The 26,712-nt window shown below is 39.9% G+C and overlaps 1 protein-coding gene across 4 annotated transcripts in view; it reads right to left on the bottom strand.

The window, feature by feature from the left end:
• Window positions 1-26,712, bottom strand: part of DENND5B (DENN domain containing 5B) — a 116,370-nt gene that overhangs the window by 7,707 nt on the left and 81,951 nt on the right. For 2 of the 4 annotated variants that reach the window (XM_088141189.1, XM_088141190.1), the window contains 11 exons: window positions 25,036-25,146; window positions 22,016-22,147; window positions 21,088-21,240; window positions 20,176-20,254; window positions 18,606-18,687; window positions 13,549-13,677; window positions 12,786-12,907; window positions 5,346-5,491; window positions 4,082-4,200; window positions 2,847-3,034; window positions 1,440-1,522 (listed from right to left, as the gene is read on the bottom strand). In XM_088141189.1, the coding sequence (XP_087997315.1) occupies window positions 1,440-1,522; window positions 2,847-3,034; window positions 4,082-4,200; window positions 5,346-5,491; window positions 12,786-12,907; window positions 13,549-13,677; window positions 18,606-18,687; window positions 20,176-20,254; window positions 21,088-21,240; window positions 22,016-22,147; window positions 25,036-25,146 (1,344 nt within the window). The remainder of the gene's footprint in view (window positions 1-1,439; window positions 1,523-2,846; window positions 3,035-4,081; window positions 4,201-5,345; window positions 5,492-12,785; window positions 12,908-13,548; window positions 13,678-18,605; window positions 18,688-20,175; window positions 20,255-21,087; window positions 21,241-22,015; window positions 22,148-25,035; window positions 25,147-26,712) is intronic. The other 2 variants (XM_088141191.1, XM_088141192.1) reach the window with 1 other exon arrangement.

Below are 26,712 nucleotides of genomic sequence, written 5' to 3'. Positions count from 1 at the left end.
AGAGGAAAGCATGCATTTACAGAAAAAAAGCCCAAAAAGAAGGGAAGGCTCAGAATACAGATTCTTCCACAAGAATGTGTAACCCAAATCTGATGTGCTATCTATTAGCAGTGTCCACCTCTTCTAAGCCTTCTTTCTCTTTCTTTCTTTCTTTCTTTCTTTCTTTCTTTCTTTCTTTCTTTCTTTCTTTCTTTCTTTCTTTCTTTCTTTCTTTCTTTCTTTCTTTCTTTCTTTCTTTCTTTCTTTCTTTCTTTCTTTCTTTCTTTCTTTCTTTCTTTCTTTCTTTCTTTCTTTCTTTCTTTCTTTCTTTCTTTCTTTCTTTCTTTCTCCTTCCTTCCTTCCTTCCGTCCTTCCTTCCTTCCTTCCTTCCTTCCTTCCTTCCTTCCTTCCTTCCTTTATTTGCTGTGATTTATTTCTTTATTCTTTATTATTTTTACAGACTTGTGCAACAGAACAGCTACCTATTTTTTGATAAGTTTCTCCACTTTTTCACATATCTGTATATTCTTGATTTGGTGTATTTCCAGTTATAGACCATTCCCTTGCCCGCCTTAACCATTTTATGTATCGTTTAAAACTATTTTTTTGTGGTGCAGGGGAGATGATAAAGGCCTGAGAAGTGCTTGTTCGTTTTCATTCTGAAATCTAAGTAGAGTGTCTCCAAGAATGACCTTCCTTGGGGAACAGAACTGAGGAGGTAGGTCAGGGAGGCCTTACTGGCACTGTGTAATTAATTCCAAATTGGATATGTGATGCATGTAAAAAAAAGACAGGGCTTTAGTTGCATGGCCCCAGCTGTCATCTTAACTGTTTTGATCACCCCTCCTGAGATGCCCCTGAAAAACTGAATTCATTTGCAAGATGGCACAAGCTTTGTTTTAAAACGCTGCTATTTCACATTTCAATGGAACCAGAAACTCCTTACACTAGGAGCACACATCTTCTATTGGTTTAAGGGCCACTATATCAAAGTGTCCAAAACTTGGGGTGTGTGACAGACCCAGCTGGTTGATGTTTAGGGACTTTAAAGAGCATTATGATTGTTTTTAAGCTCCTCAGAATACAAAAGGAACCTGGAGCTGAAAGTCAGGACGACTTGTGAACCTTGGAGACCGTTCTAGTTTAGGCAAATTTCATACTTTTCATATCTCCATTCATACTTTTAGCCACCCAGTTTCAGCTATACACACATGGGAGGTGTGCTACGTGCATGGAGATGTCTGAAGTATGCTTCAGATCGCTATTATTTAACAGGCTATGACTAATAAGCCATTAATAAAAGGAGATAATGGACGTCATGATTTGTCAGCATGATGAATCTGAAGCAAGACACTTTTATGCGATATAAAATAAATATCAGCCTGCCCCTCCTGTACAAAACATGCGATTACTCCATCAACAACTAAAGTGTCCTTTAAGTTAAATGTTTAAGAGACTACCTCTTTTTCAGGCTTATGGAAATGTTTCACAATATTGTTCACAGCTTCCCCTATGCCTTCTTGGATCTGTCCTGCATTAGGTTCTGAAAGAAATAAAATAAATGATTTATTCATTAGATTTATATTGCTTCAGGAGCAAACCGTGGTGTACATAGTACTCTCTCCTCCAACGTTATTTCCACAACAAATCTGTGATGTAGGTTGGGGAGTGGGTGAGGAAGGGAGATGACTGACTGACCAAAAATCATCTCATGAACTTCCAGGCCTGACTTAAACCAAATTTCAAACCAGGGTCTCACTGTAGTCCAGCACTTTAACACAGCATTGTATTGCCTCTCCCTCTCAGGTATACAAAAGCTCCAATTTTGCAGAGAAGTGTCTTTAAATTTAGCACTTCAAGCATAGCAGCAGGGAGATCCTGAAAGGCCACGTAGGCAGAGTCCACTACTATGAGATGCAGTGCCAGCCAACCATACTGTAGGTATTCATGGAGGGGAAATGACAATCGTGGCACAAAATATGTCATTTATGGTCTTGCAGCAAATGTCATGAGGCTAGAATGAAAGACCAAGGTCTGCATCCTGCATATTTTGATTTTTTTTTTCATTATTACTGTTAAATAAGCAGACCCCTATGCAGACAACTTGGACAATTTTAAATGGAGACAAGATGTATTTATGGAGCACAAGATGATCCATAGCCACCAGTTGTGATGTCTGTTATCAGAGAGTAAAATACCTGAATGCCAATCATTGGGAAACAGCAATGGGAGAGGTTACTGCAGTCATGCTTGTGAGCTTCTCAAAGAAATGTAATTACTTTTGGGTAGCTTTTCTTTAAAAAGTGGTCCTCAATTTTTTTTAAAAAGTTCAATGCTTTGATATTGATATTGATAATAATATACAATATTAGTGATATTGTAACACTAAAATAATAGCAAAATATATATTTCAGGAAATGGGACTAGTCCAGCCTGCAGAAATTTTTGGTCTGGCTCATTAGGGCTAATTTTATATTAAAGCATGGATCAACAGCAGAAGAATCTCAGATACCTGTTTCAAAAATCTTTGAAACCTCAATTCCTAAATATCATCAGATTCTGGCTGCCATGTGTGAGATGCCACTGAAGATTTGAAACATCTAGAGCATGAATGTGTTAAAGGCACCCGGATTTAACTTGTTCAATGCAAGTTAAAACTGTACTGGTACAGTAACAGGATTCTGAATTAATAGGACTTTGGCCTGACCCAGCAGGATCATTACATGTGGGAAAATTAGTATCTGTAGCACCAAGTCCACTAGCCTTCTAGATTTCTCTTTCATTGGCAAGGTCATATTTTCCCCAATAGCCATCCTGTATGCCTGATATCCCTGCAAGAAGCTATCACTGGAAGTAGCTGGTCATACTTATATTCTTCCCTGTGAGGGAAGTGATACTCAATCTCCGAGCAATAGTTGGGGATTTCTGTTGAGGTGGGGTCCGGCACTGTTTTCCCAAATCTTCCTCTGATGATGACAGTAGTAACTCTCCAATAAGTATCCGTTCCAGGCTTCCATCATCAACACCTTTTCCCAACCATCTTCCACAAGGAAACCTGAAGGAAGGAGAAGACGATGCAATTAAGTTCTGGGTTCTTGTCAAGACCTGATAACTTCACAGTATCTTGCCTATGGGATAGATGTCACATTTTCAGTTTCTGGTCATCCCGTTAAGTCTGAGATCACTGCAGAATCAACATATCTTTGCCATGAAGATTCATACAGCCAGAGGGGAGAAATTATTTGCAGTATCAACTCTCCTGCACATTAACTGACTACCTAGAATTGTTTGAGTATTGTATAAATAGATAATTGTGCTGTATGGTATAACGGACATGGGATTGCACTGGTTTTTGGCTAAGCAACATAGAGTCTGAAGTATTTTTGTAGCTATGTTGTGTTTCCTGAGAATGTTCACTTTTCCCCCCCAAAACACAATGTTCCTACAAAGATAAAACTTTTTTTCTTTTAATTTCAGAACAGAGAACGCTCTTCAACTTTTATACCTGTAATATAATCAAGATAAACAATATAATGTATCTAAAGAGAGTAAATCTGATTTACAGAGATCAATTTTCTTGTCAGATATGGTCTAGCTTGGTTCAAATTTTGACTTTCTATTAGACAGACAAATGCTTGGTGGTCGTGTTTTATCTTTTTTTGGATCTATTATTAAGAAAAGTATCTTTCTGCTTGAAAACATGCAGATTTCTTATAAATTACTGACAGTTTGGACAAATAATTATTTTCTCTTTGAACAATTAGAACCTACTTTGAGATTACAATCTGGCAAAAATTAAAACTAATCAATAAAAAAATTAAAATGTTGCAGCTTCAGAGCAACCTGTTTTAAACAATGGTTGCTAACATCTCGTATTAAAAAAAACTGTTCCAAAATTATTTTTCAAGTTAGTATTGCAAGCAGAATAGTACATTTCTTCAAATATTAGTCTAAATAGCAGTATTAATCTGCAAGGATAATCTGCTAATCAAAAGCAATACATGAAAATAATAATGTTCAGCCTATGTGACCCTGCAAGTACATGAAAATGAAGTTGAATCTCCATGGCCTTTTACAAATGGTTTGTGTTTTCCATACTTACTTATAAGTATGTCCAGTGATTTCATTCCTGACCATGACACAATCCACCAGCCACTTGGCTAATAGTCCCGAGTTGTCATGTCCTATCTGAACAGTTGTTAGCTTCCCCAGGTTTTGACACTGTAAAAAGAAAATGGAACATTTAAACCTGAATTTTACTTCTGATATACACAACCAGCAAAATCACCCATCCCCTTTTTTTTGCTTAAAAAGGCAAATAAGGCTGGGTTCTGAAGTTTCTGTGTGTGTACTACAAATGAATGGTCTGAGCGAACAGCTGGAGCCAAAGAAACCGTGGTCTAGTTCACACATGCATCCATTCTTTGTTGACTCTATGGATCACTGAAATCCAGTGAGACAGACAGAAGGTATGTTTCAGCAAATGTCACTTCCAGCACAATGCAGTTAATTCATACAAAGGGCCATTAGTCATCCACGCATAGTAAACAAATATAATACTAAATGATGGACATGCACACTTGAATAGTTTTGCTGACTAACAGCTAAATGTGTGAAATCATCCTTCAAAAAGCATTATGTTTGAAGCAATTTGAAAGTTTTCTGTCATATCTCAGCTGAATTGCCTCATAAATTCAAATGCGGGGGGGGGGAGAGAACCATAGGCTAAATACAGTTTCCTTAAACAAGGCTACGTCCTTTCAGGATGCCTGATGTAATAAAATGCAGCAGATTGGGGACCTGTCACATTTACCCCACTCTCAGCAGCCATAAGAGAAAAATATGCCACATTCTCATAGAATTCCAGCTGTTGTACCATATACACTGACATGGCAGGACAAATTATTGTCAAGGCTATGAGAAAAAGTTCTATGACCACCCTTAATAATTTCCTTTATTTGTTCCATTAACTGACAATAATATTCAGGCTCTTATGAATTTGATTTATGTCATTAACACCACTCTGGAAACAAAACAACACCAGAATGTCATGTTATGAACAACTGAAAAAAGAAGGATTTTTTAACTGACTTTACTGCCAAGTCTTTAAGAAAGGAAAACCATGACAGAATAAAAATTTCCCTGTTGCCCGTGAGAGCAGAGAGTAGCATGGGTCTACCAAACAGCAAGAATGTTTCTTTCACTACCAACAGTGTTGTGCTACACTTATTTGTGTATGTTTTAGAAAGCAAGGTTGTGTTACGTTCAAATGTTTACACAAGGTTTTTAAACAAGCACATCCTGGCAGACACTCAAAACCTAACACTTGCCATAGCAAGAATGGAAGTACAGGATACTGAACTCACCTCAAATGTCATTTCTAACAAGTTCTTTGGAATCTGCATAATGCCAGTATCACCCAGTTCTCCAGAAACACAAATCCAAGGGTTTGATGTAGTGATTACGTTGCTTAGCTTTTTAATGGGGATAATCACTGTTCTATATGGAATCACTGTAATAGCAAACAATGGTAATTAAAAGTAATTAAAAATCTTGCAAAGCCAGTCATAAATACAGTGAGCTCTCTAGCAAGAAATAATACTAATGTAGTAGAATATCAGCCAAAAAAACCCCAACTAGAACAGCACCTAGACAATGTAAATGAAATCCAAACACATCACACCATCATTTTGCCCCAATGTTCTGTATTCAAGGCCCAGCTAACTCTGTGTATGTACACTGCATTTAAGTATTATTGCTAATGGACATTGATCAACACATTCCTATTTAAATGTGTTCTGAATTAAAGCCTACATCATCATCTTAGGGATCTATAAAGATTCTGTACTGAGCAGCACATTTTTTAAATCAGAAAAATGGGCTTAGAGGCAGCCCATTAAAGAAAGAAAAACATTCTGTATCACCTAAACATTCTAAAGAATGGTTCATCTTTTAAAAAGCAAACAGACATCTTCTTAAACAAGAATGTCAGTCATACTTTTTGAGAAGCAGGTTTATAAAGAATGTTCCTTCTCTCCCAGGAACCAAGGCTAGTTGGTTTTCTCTATAATTTAGTTCATTTTACCAAAAAAACATATACATTCAGTGTATTTGGTCCTCTCTTCTGCTTTTTAACATTTATAAGCTGCTGCTAGTTAAGAGTCATTTGTCAGATCTGGGCGAGGAATCAATATGCAAATGATACTCAACTGTCCATCACCACCCCAGGCCTGACTGAAGAGAACAGTCAGTTTTCTCTCACTCTGACAGTGACTCAAACCTTTATCATCACTTGTCTGGACTACTACCGCAAGGCACTTTACATGGGGCTACCTTTGAAGATTGCTCAGAAGCAACACTTCAGAATGCAGTGACCCCCTTGCTGGCTGTCACCCCTAGACATGAGCATAAGTACACTTCTGTTGCAGACCCTGCAGTGGCTGCCAAGTTTCTCAGTGCAATTCAAAGTGCTGGTTCTAAACTGTAAATATGTTAAAGTCTTTGCACCTATGTCCTTGCAGGATGCCTTCTTGAATCAGAACCGACTCATCCAAGATCTCAGCTCTGGGAAAACTTGCTGGTAGTGCCCCATTATCATGAGGTGGTGCTGGACTGAGGCCAGGAGATGCTGCTTTTCATTCATGGCCCCCATACTTCAGAAGCATCTCCCCCTGGAAGTTAGATTAGCCCCCTTGGCGGTAGTCTTCTAAAAGTTAGTTACAATATTTATTTTTTACTGTGCACATTTAAATTAAATCCTAAGTTTAAATTGTTTTAATTATTATGCGTATTCAATTGGGTATTTGTGAGGCTAAGTGTCAGAATCCTCACAATCAACCACTTATACCGCTAGTTTGCTTGCTTCGTTTCTGCCATTACAGTAGAGGGGGAGGAAGGGAGAGAAGGTTGGAATGTTAACCGTTAAGCGCAGATGGGCCATTATCTGGCTCTCAGGAATGCCCAAGGTCGTACCAATGTGGGAACCTGAGAACATCTTCACAAGAGGGATTCAAAGACCGTGTGTGTGTGTGTGTGTGTGTGTGTGTGTGTGTGTGAAATGGGAGTGAGGTAAAACTACGTTTTGGCGCATGCAGGACTCAGTTCCAGCTATGCTTCTAGAGCTATACCCTACTTTCCAACAAATGAACTTTCTTTTGAACTTGCATTGGTTTCAATGAGAGTTACTTTCATTGGGAACTGAGTACAGAGGTTCTTCCACTAAGTTTGGAAAAGTGGACAATCAATACAATCAACAAACTATAACAAAACTTCCCTACAGAGATGCTGAGTTCTTCTCTGCACAGAAGATAAGATACCATCAGCATGACTTGGCTGGCTGAAAGCATAGCTCAATCATTAGCTTTTTATTGTATGCTAACATATGTAGCCACTAGATGTTGCTGTTACTGCACAGCCAAAACTGGAAGGCAGATAAATTTAGAAACTGCAGATTCATGTCATTCTTATTTTTAGAAAACTGGAAAAACATCAGAGGGCAAAATCAAACAAACCAACTCAAACAAAAAACCAGTCATTCCTGTCCTCCTATTTCCACAGTAGCAGGTTAGGGCATGCATTACCATGGAATGATGATCATAAATAAATGTTTTATTTATTCTATTATTTATTTATTCAATTTGTATGGCCTCCCATCTCAAACAAGTGACTCTGGGTGGTGAATAATCATAAAATCAATTAAAAACCAATTACAATCACAATACAAAAAGAAAAATTAAATATATATATAGCAACTGAGAATTACTATAATCCATAGATGTTAGCATAACCAGGAAACAGGGCCCTTCACACACTTGGGACCCCAGGCCTGGGCACATAACCAGGTCTTCAAGGCCTTCTGAAAGGCCAGCAGGGCCAGGGCCATCCTAATCAAGAGCAATATTGCTTAGAGCAATGTTGCTCTAAAGTATATAATACAAGTACCCATCTCTGTGCAATACATGCTTCAGATTCAGCATCATCAAGCTGCTGCCATCATCCCTGAGCTGCAAGTATGGCTGGTTCTGGGAGTTGCCATCCAAAGTTTCCCACCATGCTGCCAACACATCATTCCAGGGCATTGTGGGAAATTAAGATAGGAGATCTCACAGATCAGGCAATGGAGCTTCACGGGACACCATTCTTGTTATGCTCTTAAGAGATGTCCTGTTAATCTCTCAAGATATCTGCAGAGGGAATCTATTTCACTCCTGGACATTTTTAAAATAAGAACAATTTTCATCTCCCTTGGTATTATATTAAAAATTCCTTCCATGTGGTTCAACTTCCTTTTGTATTTAATATCAGGAAAGCAGTGCCTCTATTAATTGGATATTGTGTGAGTATGTGTGTGTGGGTGTATATGATAGGGCCTGTTAGATTGGGCAGCAACAGGAAACTGATGGACCTGGATAGGTTCTACAGGGAGCTTGGTGTCTTCCCTAGAGATCTGGTGGACAGTTTGGCTGAGGCCATAGATCATATTTCTCCTATGCAGCCTCCCTCTGTGCACTGATCCTGGGGGGAACCTTAGTTTTCTGAAGAGTTCTGGGAGATGAAGTATGAGAAGGGAAGCTAGAGCACCACTGAAGGAAGATGAAGAGTGACTCTAACCAAGCATGAATCCACATAAGGGATTAACCATGGCAAAGAAAGGCAGTGAACCAATATTATTTCTCCATTCTTACAACTGCTGATAGCTGCATGTGGCCCCATTTACAGTGACCAGGTCCCTGCTGGGGAGGGATGGGCCACAAGACCATCCACAGGGAAAATGTCAGGAATATTCTTGCTATCTATCATATAAAGTCACTTGCATCACTCAGAGTTGGATTCCTGTTGGACAGGTCCAGTTGAGGTGTCTGAGACAGGGTCTTGTGGGGTTAACTGGAGTTTCATTCAGTGGCTCTCAAGGAAGTATACAAGGCTCTTCAGTGTGTGAGCTCAGCCACCCTTTTGCTAGATCCAGGTCCCTCCTAGATGGTTCAGGCTGCCCAGGAAGTGTCCTGTAGTTGGGCCCATGCAATGATATCTGTTCCTCTGAGGTAGAGGTGGTCCCCTCTTCTTGAAGACAGCTGTGATGTGCCCTCACCCAATGATCCTGAACAATTTTCATCCAGGTGGCAACCTTCCTTTATTGTGTGTGTGTCCACCATGGTGCTCTTTGATCCCTCAACAGCATTCAATACCATTGATAATATTATCCTTTGGGACCAGCTTCAGTTGGGAGTGGGAGAGACTGTTTTGTGGTGATTCTCTTCCATTCTCCATGGCTGATTTCAATAGGTGTCGATGGAAAGGAGAGATTACAGCCCTCCCTTGTGCATTGCACTGGTTACCAGTTGGCTTCTGAGTGCAATTCAAGGTGCTGGTTATCACCTATAAAGCCCTTCATGGCATAGGGCCTGCCTGTCTAAGAGACCACTTGTTTCCAATTATTTCTGCCAGTCCAGTGAGATCAGGCTGTGATGGTCTGGGAAAATGACCTTAGGAGACAGGAGGAAGAAGAGCCACAGCCTACACAATGGTCAGACAAAAGGTATCTCAATCCACAGAAGGAAAGGGACCTGGAAAGCATCTCAGAGGGGACCCTCCTTAGTCCTCTGGAAGCAAGATTCTGTTACTGTAACCCTACAACAAAGGCAATGTTAGTACTCATGGTTTTGGTTTCTTGTCTGGACTACCTTGAAGGGTTAACAGAGGCAGAATGGGTGCACTCGGAGTCTTGTCGATTAAACAGTGTCACCTCCTGGGACTCAGGAAGTGTCTTCTCTGCTGCGGTGCCTGTCCTCTGGAATGACATCCCTCCAGAGATTTGTATAGTTTCCACCCTAATGTCATTCATAAATAAATGAAAACTTGATTGTTCTTCCAGACATTGGGACCGGGTGGTTGCAGAATCCTGATGGTTTTGGTTTTTTATTGGTAGTTTGTACTCTTCTGGTTGGTTGTGTTTTTTCTATATATGTTGTTTTTTGTAAGCCACCCAGAATCATTAGGGAGTTGGGTAGATAAATACATCAACAGCATGATTAGAAGTTTTCATGTTGTCTTGGGAATCATAAATAAATGAATGGAAACTACACTGCATATATGAAGAGACTGTAAATCAGCAGTTCTTGCAAAAAAAAAAAAAGACATATGGAGTGATATGGTGATCCCAGGAAATTCTTTATCTTTGCTATGACCAGATGGCTGGATTTGGCCCAAGGGACCTTCAAACAGTAGCCCTGTGTGATATCTCTGACTCAGTCTAAACCACCTTGCAAATTTGTTGAAAAGACAAAAATCCTGGATTATTCAATGCCTGATATATTAAGCTCATGGGAATGAGTAGGGTACATCATCCTAAAATACATAAATTTTAAAAACCTACAAAACTAACTAAAACAGAGTATGTCAGGATTCCACAGTATCTAGATTAAAAGGATTTTAATTGTCCAGATCATTAAAGATGCTGAAAGATTTTTCTTGATCATATTTTAAAGAACTCCAGTAAGCATTTCCCAGATTAAGCCATGGATCAGAAGGCAATTATCATTCAGATAATGCAATTTCAAAATTTTGTAATATTTTTCTTGGCTCAAAAAACCAGCCTGACTAAATTTGGGGCGGAGGGAGGGAGAGGCAAGGAACCATGGTACACTAAAAGAGTATTCCCTTGCATTGTTTTTAAGCTAAAAACAACACAGATTGTTATAGAAACAGACCAGAAAACAAATAAATGAACCTAAACTTAAAAATAATCACAAATTAATGAACACGTCTAAAATTAATATGGACTGAAATTAGAGAGAGCCATCTATTAAAATGTCATAGATAACTGGATGCTTTATCTTTTTTTTCCTCAAAGTATTTTGTTTAATTATTTATTTTATCAATATCTGCCCATCTGTTAATGTAAAAATATTCCCAGTTTGGCTTAGACGGAAAAACAGCAGATACAACAAAAAACAAACCTCAGTCTAAAAACAGCAATTAAAATAGCTTCAGCCCAGGATAAAAACTCCACGTTTTCAAGAATAAGAAAGAAATTTAATCTGGCACTGGAAACATTTAGAAGTCAGAAGTGCTTCCTCCAGAAGGTGTCATAAATATGCACAAGGGACTCTACTGTTTGTCAGGTAAATATGAGGACACCTGCGTTGCCTGCTAATATTTTCTTATTTTTCAGATTCTTTTTAATTTAAAAATAATTTAATGAGAAGTTAGCACGCTGGAAGCAAAGCAAACTGCATAATCTTAATTTCCAAAAATGTTCCTGGACCCACATTTATCTTGAAGGGATTCTTTAAAAAGAGTAGGGCCGCCAAACCTGTGCTTTTTTGGGGGGGGGTGGGCGGGCGTGGAAATAAAAAAAAAAAGGTAACAGAATAAAGGAAATGGTGGAGAACAACTGTACCTGTTTGCTTTCTGATAAATGAGAGTTGTGACTGTCCACCACCATTAGGTCAACCATTTTGGGAGAGTGTCCTTCAAATGTTCAAGTGTTCCATGCAGCCACCCCCCCCACCCCAAATCTGGTACTTTTGCCCTAGGACATGCCATACCCTAGAGCAGTGTTGTCCAAACTTGGCCACTTTAAGATGAGTGGACTTCAACTCCCAGAATTCCCCAGCCAGCCATGCTGGCTGGGGAATTCTGGGAGCTGAAGTCCACTCATCTTAAAGTGGCCAAGTTTGGACAACACTGCTCTAGAGATTCAGCAGCAGAGTGGCAGCTAGAATTATGAGCTGGGATGGAAGGGGCTGCTAGTAAACCTTTGTACCCCAACTGTAACACAGACCTGTTGCTTGAAGTTACAATGGATATCAGCAGTTCCATGGGTGAAGGAGACCCACCATTCAAAAGACTATAGCCTGGATTTTTGTTGTTGTTGTTGTTAATTTAAGCATAATTTAAACTGTTGTGGAAACTTTCAATTAATATAGTCTATTGATTAATAGACTATAAAAGTACCATACAAGCATTCAAAGTACTAGAAGTCCCTTGTCTTACTCTACAGATCTACAGATCTTGGGTCCTGAAAAAGGCCTCCTCCATAACTATCTACTGAAGCTCTCGAGTGCCCTCTTGTTCTGAACCTTGGAAGGTGATAGAAAGGCCAGGATTTCTCAGTAGTGGCCCCCTCACTTTGCCACACTCTCTTGAGGGAAGCACACTGTGCGTAAAACACTATGTCTTCAGTTCTAGTCTAAGATGCTTATATTATTCCATATTTTAAACACTTTATTTATCCAAGATGTATTTCTTTTACCTCTTTGAAATCTCTTACGTCAGTCCTTCATGCATTATTTTAAAAATACACAATTTTATATGGTGTATTTGTTTCTTATTCTGATTTTATTGTATTTTTATAACATCATACTATTTAATTAATCTATTAGGCATTTATATATTGTAATTATAATTTATATTACTATTATTAAATAAATTATAATTACATTATATTATTAATTATAGTTAAATAAACAAGAAATGCATTTGAACTGTCTTCCCCAATCTGGGCATCTTTCAAATGTAGATTTCAACACTTACCCAGCAGGGCCATTGCTGAGAATTCTAGGAGTTGAAGTCCACATATCTGGAAAGTATCCAGGTTGGGAAAGGGTAGCACAACATATATTCACTATTTCTTCCAGGGAGGTCTCCCTTCTGGAGGTCTCCCTTCAGGTGGCTTGATTACAGGCTTTGTAATGGAACTACATTTGTAAGCCGCCCAGAGTCCCCTATTGTGGGGGAGATGGGCGGTGGAGAAATCCAATAAATAATAATAATAACTACACAGTTAGCCTTTTATTCCTACTCACTGATGGTAGTGAAGACACTTGTAAAGCAGAAGTAATTCACAGCATTGAGAGAAAGAAGGTGATAGAGAAACTGTTCCCGCTCTTCTTCACAACGCAGGAAGGCATACCGCTTGTACAGTTTCCTGCAGGGAGTAAGAAATATCTTACAGACAACAACACCAGGCAAAACTTTTGAGAATCTAGTGAAAGAAAGTTACAATTGCCCTTGAACATCATGACAAGACCAGTGAAATGTGCTGAATCAAGAAAAGTTAAGATAGGATTCTAGAAAAAAAAGAATTAGGTCCCACTAACGTGACTCCTAACATCCACCAACCTGAGTTAGATACAAAAGATGCTCACAAAAAATCAAAGAATTCTGAGCTGAAAATTTGAGTGCCATAACAAAATTTAACTCAAATTCTTCCCCACCATTTCAACTCTAGGTTACTCATATGTTCTCCCTTTCAGTCTTATAATTTAGAACTGAATGAAAAATTAATTGCCATGCCGGTTGAGGATGACAGTAGTACTTTTAAGAACATTAACTCGGGAAAGCTGCTTTGGAACAACATAGGATCTTCACTGAAGCTTAAGCTACTTCAACTCCAACCAAAGGCGCCTAATACCCAGGAAGAACTAAAGAGCTGTTTCATGCAATCTCAGATTTGTTTATTTAGTAGCAAGCCCCTTTTGAGATTGATTAACTTACTCTTCAAAAAGGTTCCCATAAAATTGCCACCTGAAATGAGGATTCTAGAAGGACCAGCCTTTGAGAACTTACTTTGCCAGGGCTTGGTTGGAGAGGAGCTGCTTGAGATGTTGAGACAAAAGTTTTTTTTCAAGAGACAGTCTGATCCATGCCCGAGCCCGACCCACATCAGTCTTTATTTCACTCATGTTCTGAATGTGCCTTCAGGAAAAAAACAAAATAAGCAAAAATTTAAATCTATTTGAAAGCATCTCTAAACTATAGAAAAATTGACTCTCATTGTTAGGATGGAGAAACCTCAAGCTTGTGGGGTAAGGGTCAAGAGAATGTCCTGTCTGCTCATTAATAGATTGTGTGATCCAAAATCTGCTTCCTGGGTTTCTTTGCAGTGAAATTAAAAGTACTGTATGTAGGAGATTATAATAATATAAGAGATAAGAAGAGAAGTTTACAAGGGAAGTCTAGTTTTCCCTACGATTTACTACAAAAATGTATGTTGTGACATGGTCAACACAAGATAAGAAAACAAGGCCTCCAGATTTGGACTGCTTGGAGTTCTCAGGATGAATTACGGAATGGAAAAGAGTAGCTTAGTAAGCTGAAGAAGCTTGGTCACTGGCACAGTGAAGTAGAATAGGGCTGGTGCAACTATTTTCAGGTTAAAGACCATACTTGGTCTTTGAATAGTGTGCTGGGGAGCCCATTCCAAAAAGTAAACAAGGCCAGAAAGCAAATTGAAATGAAGTAAATGAAACAAACCACCCACTAGTGTATGTAAAACTTATCCCTTCTCTCACATTCAAAAGGACATCTACGCAGCACATTTTAGAGGGGCCCTGGAGTTTGTGAACCTCAACTTCCAGAATCTCAGCAAGGGCCCTGTAGTTGGAGAAGTATGGAAGCTGAAAACCACACGCTTGGGAAGGCTGCTGATTCAGTAAGTCATGCACTGAAGAATTATGGTAAGAAAACAAACCAAGCAAAACTGTGTATAGCAGTCCAAGGCCCAAAGAGTAAAAAACATGCACATTTTGATGAAGAAAAATCTCTTAATTCTGTAATTCTGGCTCTTTGTGCATTCTCCCCATTCCTGTTGTTAGACAAACTGAGCAAAGGGAAGGGGTTACGCTGTGATAATGTGCTGCTTGGAAGAAACTTCCTCCGTAGCACCTCCCCACACCAGCTCTGCCCCCATTCCTGCAGCAATTGCTGCACTGCTGTGGCAGAACTGGGCTCGACCATGTGCCACAGCTACAATTCATTACAATATATGGAAACTTTAAAAAATACTGCAGAGCTTATTTGCTGCTGCGCTGGAAATTGTGCTGCTGTCAACACTCGATTAGCATACCCCAACCTTAGTTCATCAGTTTTTGCACACAATAACAGTGTTAACTGTAGTTCCCCAACTGCTTGCATAAAATTAAGTTGTAAAAGTGAGCCCTTCTGATTCAACCGGCCATTTTATGAGTGAGATAATCCTCTCCAACTCCTTTTGTTCTTTGTTAGCAACTCCCACAACTCCTTTCCTCGAGCAGTGACTCACACAACCATCCAAACTGCTATAAAAGAAGACTTGGCTTCTGGTGCTTGCACAATTTTCTGCAAAGCACCCCTCCCCTTTTTTTGGCACTGTCTTTGACAAGCAGCTCTTGGGGCTACAAGCCCAGCGCAACCAGGCATGTGATCAAAAGTCCTTGAGAAATACGACAAGCACATTATTTGCTCCCATCATGATGAGAAACACTCACTTGTAGCTATTTAAAGCCTTTTGATAGGGACTACATCAAAGCTGAAACTTCCCACTCCCCAGTCTTTGATGATGACTTCCATTTAAAGCACAGCTTGGTGATATAAATAATTTTCCTGACACTACCAAGGAAAATGGAAGTAAGCAACAACAGGAGAATAAATCATGTTAGCAGCACCCAGGAGAAGCGTGGCAGCCTCGGATCAAAAAGCTAACAGCTTCGTTCCTGGCCTCTGCTTCCTTTACTGTAAGCAAAAATATTGTCTAAGCAATGAGGCAGAGAAGCAGATTAGACCCAACAAATGATAGCTCTATTATTCTCCAGCTCTGTGTGGTGCTACAATCGGGGAAGGAATAACAATGTTCAGGTTTTTGGCAAGGAATGCTTTAAATACTCTGTCCTGTGTACTAGCTTGGATCCAGATGATTGAGACCAGGGAATATAGGCCTTCTGACAGAACATGACAATTAATCAGCTTCCTTGGTGATTAATTTTTGTTGATGTTGATAACCGGTATGAAAACAATGATTAAAAAGGCAGCAATTGGGTTTTGTCTACCTAATTAAGGCCTAGCATTATAGGAATACAGTAATATGATTAAATCCCTTGGGATTGCAACCCTAAGTACCTACATTTGGTCTTGAATAGTAGGACTGAGGAATTTATTTATTTATACTTCACGTCTGTCATCGCCCATCTCCCTAGAAACGACTCTGGGTGATTTATAGTAAAAGAATAAATATTAATTAAAATACAATAAAACCATAGTCCTACAAATAATAATTAATAAATATCTTCCAAGATTGATGGTGAAATTATTAGGCTCGGGGGAGAGTCTTCCGAGTGCTAGCCATCCCCAGGGTTGGTTATGTCTCTTCTCGCCCCACACGAGTCGGCAGAGCCAGGTCTTCAATTCTTTCCAGAAAGCTGGGAGGGTGGGAGCCCGCCTCACCTCTGGGGGGAGAATATTCCAAAGGACGGGGGCAATGGCAGAGAAGGTTCTCCTCCTGGGCCCCACCAGCTGACATTCTCTCGCTGACAGGGTCCGCAACATGCCCTCTCTGCCTGACCGGGTGGGACAGGTCAATGTGATGGGGGTGAGATGGTCCCTCAGGTAACCTGGACCCATGCTATGTAGGGCTTTAAAGGAGATAACCAACACCTTGAATTGGACCCGGAAGCAAACTGGCATCCAAACCATCCATCCACGAGGTTGAGCAAAGGCTCTCCTGGCCATGACTGCCACCTGCTCTTTGAGCAGGAGTTGTGAGTCCAGAAGGACCCCCAGATTACACACTGGGTCTGCCTGGGGTAGTGCAAGCCCGATGTTAAGTATCATTACCTGTTCTGAGCAGAGAAAATAGTTAAGGGGACAGTAACTGGAACAAACCAATGCAAGTGGGGGATAAAACAATGTTTACATGACACATTTGCACAGCATGTAACTACTGATTATCAAGAAGTGGATTTGAGATCTATTCTTGGCCGCATCCTGGCTTAATGGGAGATGCAATAAAACAAAGTAAATGTATATCCAGGCATGGGTGCATAAATGCATACGTAAGCAAAACATGCATCCTGGATATGAGAAAGCTGGCCTAGACTCTACAAGTAGTCCTCAGCTTATGTCCATTTGTTCAGCAACCATTCAAAGTTACAACAGCACTGAAAAAAGTGACTTAGAACTGGTCCTCGAAGTTCCAGCCGTCGCAGCATCCCTGTGGTCACATGATCAGGTCTGGGTGCTCAGGTGCCTGGCTCACGATTATGATGTCACAGCAAGTTGCATCACATGATCACCATTTGCGACCTTCCCTGCCAGCTTCCACAAGCAAAGTTAATGGGGAAGCCAGCAGGGAAGGTTGCAAGTCGCTCCAGTAAGTCACTTTTGCTGCTTTTTCTCCTGAGGAGCTCACTACATAGCACCTCCACACCTGCCTGCACGCCATAGTGCATGCGCACCCGCAGCAGCCCCCTGTGGCTTCTGCCAGCCCTCCCACAGGCCCCGACCCCCTGTGCTCCATAGCACCTGCTCACAGTATCCCCCCCCACCTGCGCTCCTCGCCCGGAATCCCACTACTTCGTGCTTAATGACCTGTGTGTCCTGGGGTTATGATGGCAACCGGGATTGCTGGGATTTTTGTTGCTAAGAGATGTGGTCACGTGACATTGCACTTTATGACCGTATTGCTTAGCGACGGCAATCCCAGTCTCAGTTGTTGTTGTAACCCAAGGACACCTGTAGTTCTGGATACTCCTGGCACTGCCTACAAATTGCTTCTCCTTGGTTCCTCTCTGTTTCATCTTGCTTTTGGAGAAAGGGAGAAGAGATCTTGTTGTCAGACTAATTTTTTTTTAAATGATAAACACCCATCTTTGGGAACTGTAACTCATTTGCAGTGCATTCAATTTCCATCCAAATAGTGAAATAGTGACAAATCTCCATTTAGGAAAGAAAGCATGGCTACAAATTATTAATCTCTATTTCTTATTTTCTTTTAGGCTTCTTGCAGCCAATACAAACTGAACATTGTTTTAGAGACAGAGAGAAAGAAGATATGAAGTTTGGGCTTTTTCAAAGGAACTTAATAGTTTTTGTACCTCAAAATACTTATGTGGAATAGAAATCTCAATGTACACACATGAGCACTCACAAAATGTATATATTAAGAAATAGATGTATCCACAATCAGACAGGAGTATGTATCATGTAATGAAGCAGGTAGTCTCCCAGAAATGGCAATGGGCTAACCATATTACACAATAAACAGATCAGCACTGGGCAGAAACAAACCTTGATTGGCTACCAGTTAACCGTAAAAGGCCCAGAAAATGCCCAAAGAAACAATGGGGAGATGATGTAATTCAGTTTAACCGGAAACAACTTGTGGCATGTTAAAGCAGTTGGAAAGCAGGCTGAAGAGGCCTTCATTCTGGAGTAGACTGATTTGGGATTATGATGATGATGATAATTATGATAGATAGTCCCATCTTCTTTCAAAGAGCTACAGGCAACATACATCATTTTTCCTTTTCTTCCACGTAGCTAATCCAGTGGGATAAACTACACTAACAGATCTGATGAATGGCCTAAGCGAGTTACATGATTAACTGGGGATTTGAATTGTTGTCTCAGCCTAGCCCAACATTACCCCAACCCACTGTCCAATTTGCACACTTCCCAAAACTTTAAGAAGGAATCTCCTCCCTGCCTCACTTCTTTCCCATATTATTTTTATTCAGGCTCATGAGTTTTGCACAAACCCCTCACAGGTAAACTGTGTTTGACTGTCTGAAAGCTATAATGCATAAAGCAGTCTTTTTTCATTTGAAGCATAAACCCTTTAAAACCAAAGTTTTAGGAATTCAATGTCTTACCTCATATCACTGATAAGTGAAACTCTCAGAGTAGGTAACATAAGCCCCGTGTCAGATTTCCTTCTTTCTGGTCCAACAGCAACTGTAGAGTGATAGTGGGGAGAAGTTGTATTACTTTATTAGTAACATGTTCAGGTCAGAAAGCTACTAAAATATTAAACCTCTCTGAGAAATCTACCCAAATTAAGTCATGTCCTACTTGTCTGTGGCTTTCACACAATGGCAGCTTTGTCACTACTGTCCCCTTTTATTTAATCCAGAGCTAAGTCTGAAGATTCAAGGGGAATTATCAAACATTATCTCTTTTCAAGTCAAGCTTGACTCTTGGTGATTTCATGGCCAAGTCCATGTAGTTTTCTTGGTATTAATACTGAAGTGGTTTGCCATTGCCTTGTTGCATGATGCTTTTTGATATCCTAGTCTATTTTCCAGCTCTAGGTGGCTGGAATGAATATGTCTCATTCACATACTAACAATTAAAGTTAGCTTTTGAGTTAGACAAGGCGAACCAGATGTTGCCACCAAGCTAAATCCATTCCAAAGAATTTTTACACACGAAAAAAGTCTTAATGTGAATTTGCAAAACTAAGAATAGAATCCTAAAATAGTAAATAAAAAGCAAGTTATACCTATAACCTGATTTCTGCTCTTGTATCTCATACTTTTTATATTAGTAAAATATGAACACTCCCTGATGCCAATAACTTTGTGTAACGTTATTCATTCTGACCAGGTGAAGGATTAAATATTTACACAATGTAATTGGTGAGAAAAGTTTATGAATTTTCATCCTTCATGACTGGAATAAAAGAAAGGCTCTACTTTCACACCAGTCATATAACCCCATTGATTCATTAGACCCTTTCACTTTTGCTTTACTCTCCCCAACTCATCATCTTTCACAACTGACAAATCCTTACCACCTTTCTAGTCAGGGAGCAAGGGAGAGCATTAGAAGTAAGAATATTCCCCAACAAATCTGCTGAAATGAATATCTGTACCTAGAAGAGGTAGGGTAAATCTTTGATTTGTGCCACTAAATCAGATTTTCTTTGATTGGCTAAAATCGCCATTTATCCTGTTTTACAAGAAGAAGAACAGCATATTTAATTCTATTACATACTAATAGAGCAAATTAATGACCTCAGTTAATATGCTGCAACTATACAAGACCATCTAAGGCAGTGTTTCTCAACCTTGACGACTTTAAGATGTGTGGACTTCAACTCCCAGAATTCCCCAGCCAGCCATGGTGGCTAGGGGATTCTGGGAGTTGAAGTCCACACATCTTAAAGTCGTCAAGGTTGAGAAACACTGATCTAAGGCATTACATCCTTGGAGGCAGACATGCACCCACCACTAAGGATGTAATATTTTACTGCTGAGTGGAAGTCAGACGTTTTAGATCCAGATATTTCAAGTCCAAAGAGCAATTATAAAAACACTGGCAAAAAAACGGAGTCCCTTTCTCACGCTCCATCCTCTCCCAGTGCTGAGCTGTCATTTACTTTCTCTTTTATTGTCTCTTAACACTTCTACTAACAGTTCTTGCAATGTCTGCAATACTCACTTGGAGACTCTGCAAGCTGGTCCTGCTTTTCTTCTCTTTCCTGGTACTGAATTAAATGGGACCACAATGCAGATTTTCCCTTTTCATAAGAACAAATAGATCATTAGAAACTTAAACTGTACCAGAACACAAGATACATTAAGTCTCATGCTATCTTCCCTCCCAGTCAAAATCTACATGAAACTCCTGGAAGATGTCATTTGCCAATTTGGGGTTCGCTATCATCAATATGCTGATGATACCAATTATATCTTTTGACTCTGCACCACCCAAGTGAGGCTGTTCAGGTGCTGTCCCAGATGGCTGTGCGGGCCTGGATAGAGAGGAGGGCTTTTCAACAGCTTCATGTGCTGCTGGTTGTGCCCTTTCCTAGACTAGGAGGCCCTTCAGTCACTCATGCCCTAGTCACCTCACAGCTTGATCACCGCGATCAGTTAATTTATACTTCAGGACTAGGAAGATAGTAACATTCCCAACCAAGTGCACTGTAGATGTTTTAGAGTGCAGCTCCAATCATGCGTGATCATGTTGGCTGGATTTGATGAAGAGGATGCCACATTGAGGCAGATTGCACCATGATAAAAATTCTGGAATTAAAAGGGTATCATGCGATTGTACTCTAAGTTCTTAGGGAGTAGAAATAAGGTTCTTCAGGAATACAGCACTCTTTGCTATAGTAAATCCTAAGTTTAACCTTGACAACTCCAGGAACTACTTGATGCTTTGGTCATCTTATGCTAATCAGAACAGATGATGGTTCAATTGTGTAAGACCATATTAAGATATTTTCAAATATTTCCAAAAGTCTTCCAAGATGAAAGGGACAAGCTATTCAGCAATGAAAGTTTTAAACAAACAAATGTAAGGAGGTAATATAGAAGATGAGTATATTTGAGTTTTCAAGTCACTGACCTGTTTGACCTGTAATCCATGGCTCCAAATTCTTTCCAGCAAATCACAAAGACTAGCAATGAGTGTATTCTCTTCTAGACCTGTGATATTGGCCTCTCCATGTCCAAGTTCTACTGCTTCATGACCCATCTTCTCCACTAGCATACGTTTGGTCTACAAATAAACAAGTGATTTATGAAGCATAAAACCCACAGCTTAACCGATGCCTTTTCTGGGTACAGTGTGAAATGGCAAAAGGCAACTACTTCGAATGTAGTATCCTGCCTTTAGAATACTCTCAACAGGAAGATTCACTTGGAATCATGATGTTATCTCCTCTGTGCCAGAAAAAAAGTCCCATTTATTATTCTAAAATTTTAAAATAGGTTTTATGCTGTTCTAAATGCCTGGGTGGGGGGGGTTGGTTTTGTTTTTTGTGGTTTTAGAGAAGATCCTGTTCTTTCTTATGATTTAATTTTACATGTAAATTTTGGAACTAGCCCTGAAAAAATAATACCAAAGGACAATACAGATCTGTTTATTCAAGAGTTATTGGATAACAATACATATATTATACTTTGCTTTAATTTCTGTCCATGTGAATTTCAATTCTAGTTGAATTGTTATACTAAGTAAGCCACAAAGTGGAACTCTCACTCAATTAGCATGCAGGATGGTGACCTTTTATGTAGTCTTCCAACTCAAAATCCCAGAAGAGCAAAAATGAAAGGGGAGGGGAAAATATCAGCCTTTAATATAAAAAACACTCCCTGTGCTATTCATAATATACAAATCACCCTAAAAGTAAGTTCCTATTTGCATGTCTATATTTTTCAGCAGGAAATCACACAGCCAGAAACAAGCATTATTAGTATCTCTGTGGGGTGGGGGGCTCCCTATCTTCATAGCATGGATGTTCTGTCTATGCACATGCGTATAACAAACTTACCTTCATTCGACATTCTTTGAGTAAACCTTCTACAAATTTCCAATTTGTCTGAGCAATTACAGCAGGAGAAAGATCAGAGAGTTTGGGCTGTCTGAGATTTTTCCCCAAGGTCCTTGCTTCTTGCATGTATTTCTAATCCAGTAAGAAAAGAGAACATGAATGAACACAAAAAACAGAGCAGATAACACTGTCCTCCTTAATCTCATAGGGCTGGCTAACTCACATTGTACTAAAATGTAGTAATTATATGTCACAGAAATTTGAAGCTGGCAGCAGAAGGTACTAGTGCAGGGATTTTTAAAAAATATTTTGGGGAAAAAGCATTATCATGAGGAACCCTATCCTTTAGGGAATTTTGTCTTGTTTGCATGTAATGGCATTTACATGAATGCACAAGCAGAATGCTTCAGTGAGTAACATGGGCATCTGCAGGAATTGTTTTTAAGAGGATGCCATATATACAGTCTACCAGATTACCAACAGACTAATATTTCTGCTCACTGGCCTTGGAGAAATATGCAGACCAGGCTGATCCTGTGCTGTTTCTCAAAAGGCAGACCTCCTGCTCCTCAGTAAATAAATCTGGGGATCAGGAACATCTTCTCACCAGGGGATGAAATGCTCAAATTTGCCTGGCTTTGTTCATCCCTTCTGATCTTGGATTAAGCTCACTGCTACTATGAGTCAACTTCATGGTTGATTCCTCCGGTCTGTATGTCCCTAAATAAATAAATACACACATGCACACAGAAGAATGGACTACACTACTGCAGGGTTGTCAGAAATTCCTATAAGACTTACCTGCCCCTAAAATATAACTGTATTACAGTTATCATGGATTTCATTTGGCAGTAACAGAATTTTAAATATCAAACAGAATGTTTTGTATATGGAGGCAAGCTTTCACCTAGCTTCGGTTGGTGTGTCAGCTGCAAGCCTTTGGGACTGGAAAGCCCTAACAACTGTGACTCAGGTACTTATCACCTCATGTTTCAACTACCACAATGTGCTTTACATGGGGCCACCCTTGAAAATGACTCTCCAGCTGCAACTTGTCCAAAATGCAGCAGTCCGAGTAGTGATGGGAAGATACAGGTTAAGTGATGTTACACCTTTGTGGAATTCACTGCATTGATTACTGACAGACTTCTAGCCTCAGTCCAAAGTGCTGGTTTTATCCTTTTAAGCTGTACATGTTCAGGCACAAGGGTACCTACAGAAGTATTTCTCCTGACCAGAATAAGCTGGATCTGAGCATTCATCCCAAGAAGGATTGCTGAGGGTCCCCACTCCACAAGAGGTGAAGGGAGGACACTTTCTTGGTGGTGGCCTCCACGTTATGGAACACTTTGACATGTTCACTTTTGGCAACGTTGTTAAGACCAAACTGTTCCAATCAGCTGTGGTGTAGACAGTAGACCTGGGTGGCTTCTGTAACTGATTATTATATTATGCTTATGTTGATTTCATGGGTCTTTTTATTGTGGTTTATTGAACCACCTTCAATCGTTTGAAGTAGGCTGGTACACAAACCTTTGAATGAATGATGGTACATTGGATCTACCACTGTACCATCAATGTACCAAGATCTACATTGAGCAAACTCATAAACTTCCATCTTCATCCTAAGGTTAGGGTATGCTATATAATTCATAATCTTGTACTATAGGCTATAACAACACTCCATAGTTCACTCCCCGCCCCAAATTATTCTGAAGGTATCAAGCAGCAAATGACTAGAAAAAAGAGAGAACAGTGTAATGAAGAAAACAAGAAAGAGGAAAAGGAAAGGGAATAGGAATAGGAAGGGAATTTGTGACAGCCATTCAAAAAGAGGTTCTAATTGGATAAGTGAGAATAAACACCCAGTGAAATTGGTCTTTACACACTGCTTTGATAACACTAATTAAATTTAGATGTAGAGAAATTTCTAGCTAGCAAGGCAGCTAGGAATGGACTTCAGAGAACATGCAGCTGTCTGTTTCCAGAGGCCCAAAGCCCAGCTTCAGCAAATAACTGCCAAGGATGCTGCAACAGCAGCAGGTGAGAAGTCAACGATAAAAAAGAACTGACATCACAACCAGGGTAGCTAAGAGCATGCTGGAGCTCATCAGGATGACACACATGTGTGTTTGTGTACGCGCATGCATGCGCATGAGACAGCAAGAGAGAGATTTACAGAAAACTAATCTGGGCAGGCTCATAGTTTAAAATGCCTGTTTTATTTTTACTATGAAGATATGTTTTTATTTGAAAAAAATACATGGCCATCTATATTATATAGATAGAATCGCTCGGTTGAGATAGGCAGCTATAGATATTAAATAAATAAATACAAATATAAAGCAACTGTAGGCAGCTGACAAACACACAAATAATAAAAACACAAGATTAAAACACCCTAATGGTACCCTCTCAAAAAACAAAACCAAAAAAAAAGCTGAGCTCACCTCTAATCACACCCCAGTGCCTGAGGAAAAAAACAGGTCTTAATGGTCTTCTAGAAGGCAAGACAGGTAGGGACCCTCCGTAACTCCATAAGGTAGGCCCAGCTATGGAAAAGGCTCGCTTCCTAGGCCCTGTCAGATGACATTTAATGAAGGGGACCTGGAGCGAGTCCACCCTGTCCAATCTAGTAGGACAGGTGGATGTCGTCAGGGAGAGTCAGTCCCGCAAATAAACAATTTTTTGCATATTCCCAAGTAATACACATGGGTGTCTAAAAGGTCTCCTAATAAGACCATTAAAACTAGAGTCTAAAATCACTTAACTACACTATTGAAGTCCACATTTTCATTTTTCACCAGCCCTGGTGAAGATGAATCTGATGGTCTCCTGAGATATCCTACTGTAATGCTGATACAAATCATGGACCCCTGGTGCTGCAGGGACAACTTGACCAATTAGAACCACACTTTCAATGACCACAGAGATGTGAGTGATGGTCTACCAGATAAAACAGCAGTGGCTAGCGTGATTAGGGAAGCAGCTCTTGGAAAAATTTAAAGAACATCACGTACCAGGCAACATTCAGAGAATGATTTTTTAGGTGGCCGTGAAGGAGGGGGCAGGCCCTGATCCCACTCCCAGAACGCCATCGAGTTCTGGTGAATCAAGAACTCCTCTGATGGCTTGGAGGAGGCAAACAGAACCCATGGCAGAAACAGCAGATAGAGAAAAAGAAAATGATGAAATATGCATGCACATGAATCAAGGGAAAGTATCCCAAACGGGAAGGTGGGGAGTAAATACAGCACAGATATAAATAAATTCAAAGTATGGAAGAAGTTTACGTTAACTAAGGCAATTTTTTTTAAGCTCACTTCCCCTAAAAGAAAATGATGAACAATGGCTTGAATCATGATGAAAAGGTTGTGCTTTAATTGATATTCCTTAAAACAAGGGAGAAAGTGACAAGCAAATTAAAAACACAGACAGATTCACGTTTTAAGAAAGAATGTGGGAATCTCCCAGTTTCAAATTCAGCTATAAACGGATCATTTCCCATTTTTAAAAGACTTACAACACTCCATACAAAAGGATTGCTTCTCTTTGGATAATGCTAGAGAGGAAAAATTATTATTGGGTGTTCAAGATTCTGTATGATTTTTTCAATTCTGGAAAGATTATTAAATTGGTATTTGTTATTTATATGAACTTGGAATAACAAGATTAACTGTCTTGTACTGGCAAACCAATAGAAGATGACTTTAAATAACATAAATTTGTTTCTTAATTTAGTTTAATTTAGTTTCCGATGGAATGTAGTGAGGAGCACACAGCAACAAAATTACTTTACGAATACTTCATGCCTCAAAATATTCATTATTGAATTTGATGGAAGAATCATGCTGGTTGGAGATGACTTTTGAATAATGTTGTCAAAGATGTGGGAGTTGTTCTGTTTAATATGGAATAGGGATACACCAAACGTTCTGCATATAAACTGTTCCATGCAGGGAAAAAGCTGGTTTTGAACAAGCTGTGCCTAAACTGAAACATGTGTTTTGGATGTTCTGGTCCATCCATTGAATGAAGTGGGACTGTTTTGTGCTGAGGTGGGATGAAACCCTGCTGTTCTGGGCAGAAGTAATTTGGGGGAGATAAGAGTGGGAAGAAACAAAGGACACTGATAGTGGCTATGGGGAGGCATGGGAAGCAGGGAGAGAAAGGAACAGTTAGCAAGTGGGCTAGGAGGATATGACATATTGGGATATTGGTAGCAGCTGAAGAGAGCCAGAGCAGGAGAAGAAGAGAAGGGAAGGCAGCTAGAATGTCAGAGATGGGCCTGCAGATGGGAAGAAGACACAGGGGAGATGGGAGGATGGAGAGGATGGTGTCAACTCTTCAAGGTAGGTCAGATCAAGAAAGACAACACAGGCATTCCAGGAATGCTACTCTATTGATGTAGGTATCATAACAGAATCTTGAAAGTCTATCCCAAACATTCACTGTCCCTTTTTAGGCACAACAAGGTCAAGACGGGGTTGTTCTGAGCCTCTTTCCTAGGGCTGAGCAACCATTTCACTTTTCCCGCCTCCTTCTCAAAGCCAGAGTTACTCCTCTGTAGCCACCCAGCAGGACACGCTGTGCTGAGAGCTGCCAAGGTGAAGGGCAAGGGATATCAGCCTTGTCGCATTCATCCTATAAAAACACTCAGGGATCCCTCTGCATTTTCTTCTATCTGAAACCCAGAA

The sequence above is a fragment of the Python bivittatus genome, unplaced genomic scaffold, assembly GCF_059951505.1.
Source record: "Python bivittatus isolate LINGU-HERP-01145 unplaced genomic scaffold, Pbiv_v1 ctg000330_np1212, whole genome shotgun sequence".
Classification (NCBI taxonomy): Eukaryota; Metazoa; Chordata; class Lepidosauria; order Squamata; family Pythonidae; genus Python; species Python bivittatus.
This window is presented reverse-complemented; position numbering and strand designations above follow the sequence as displayed.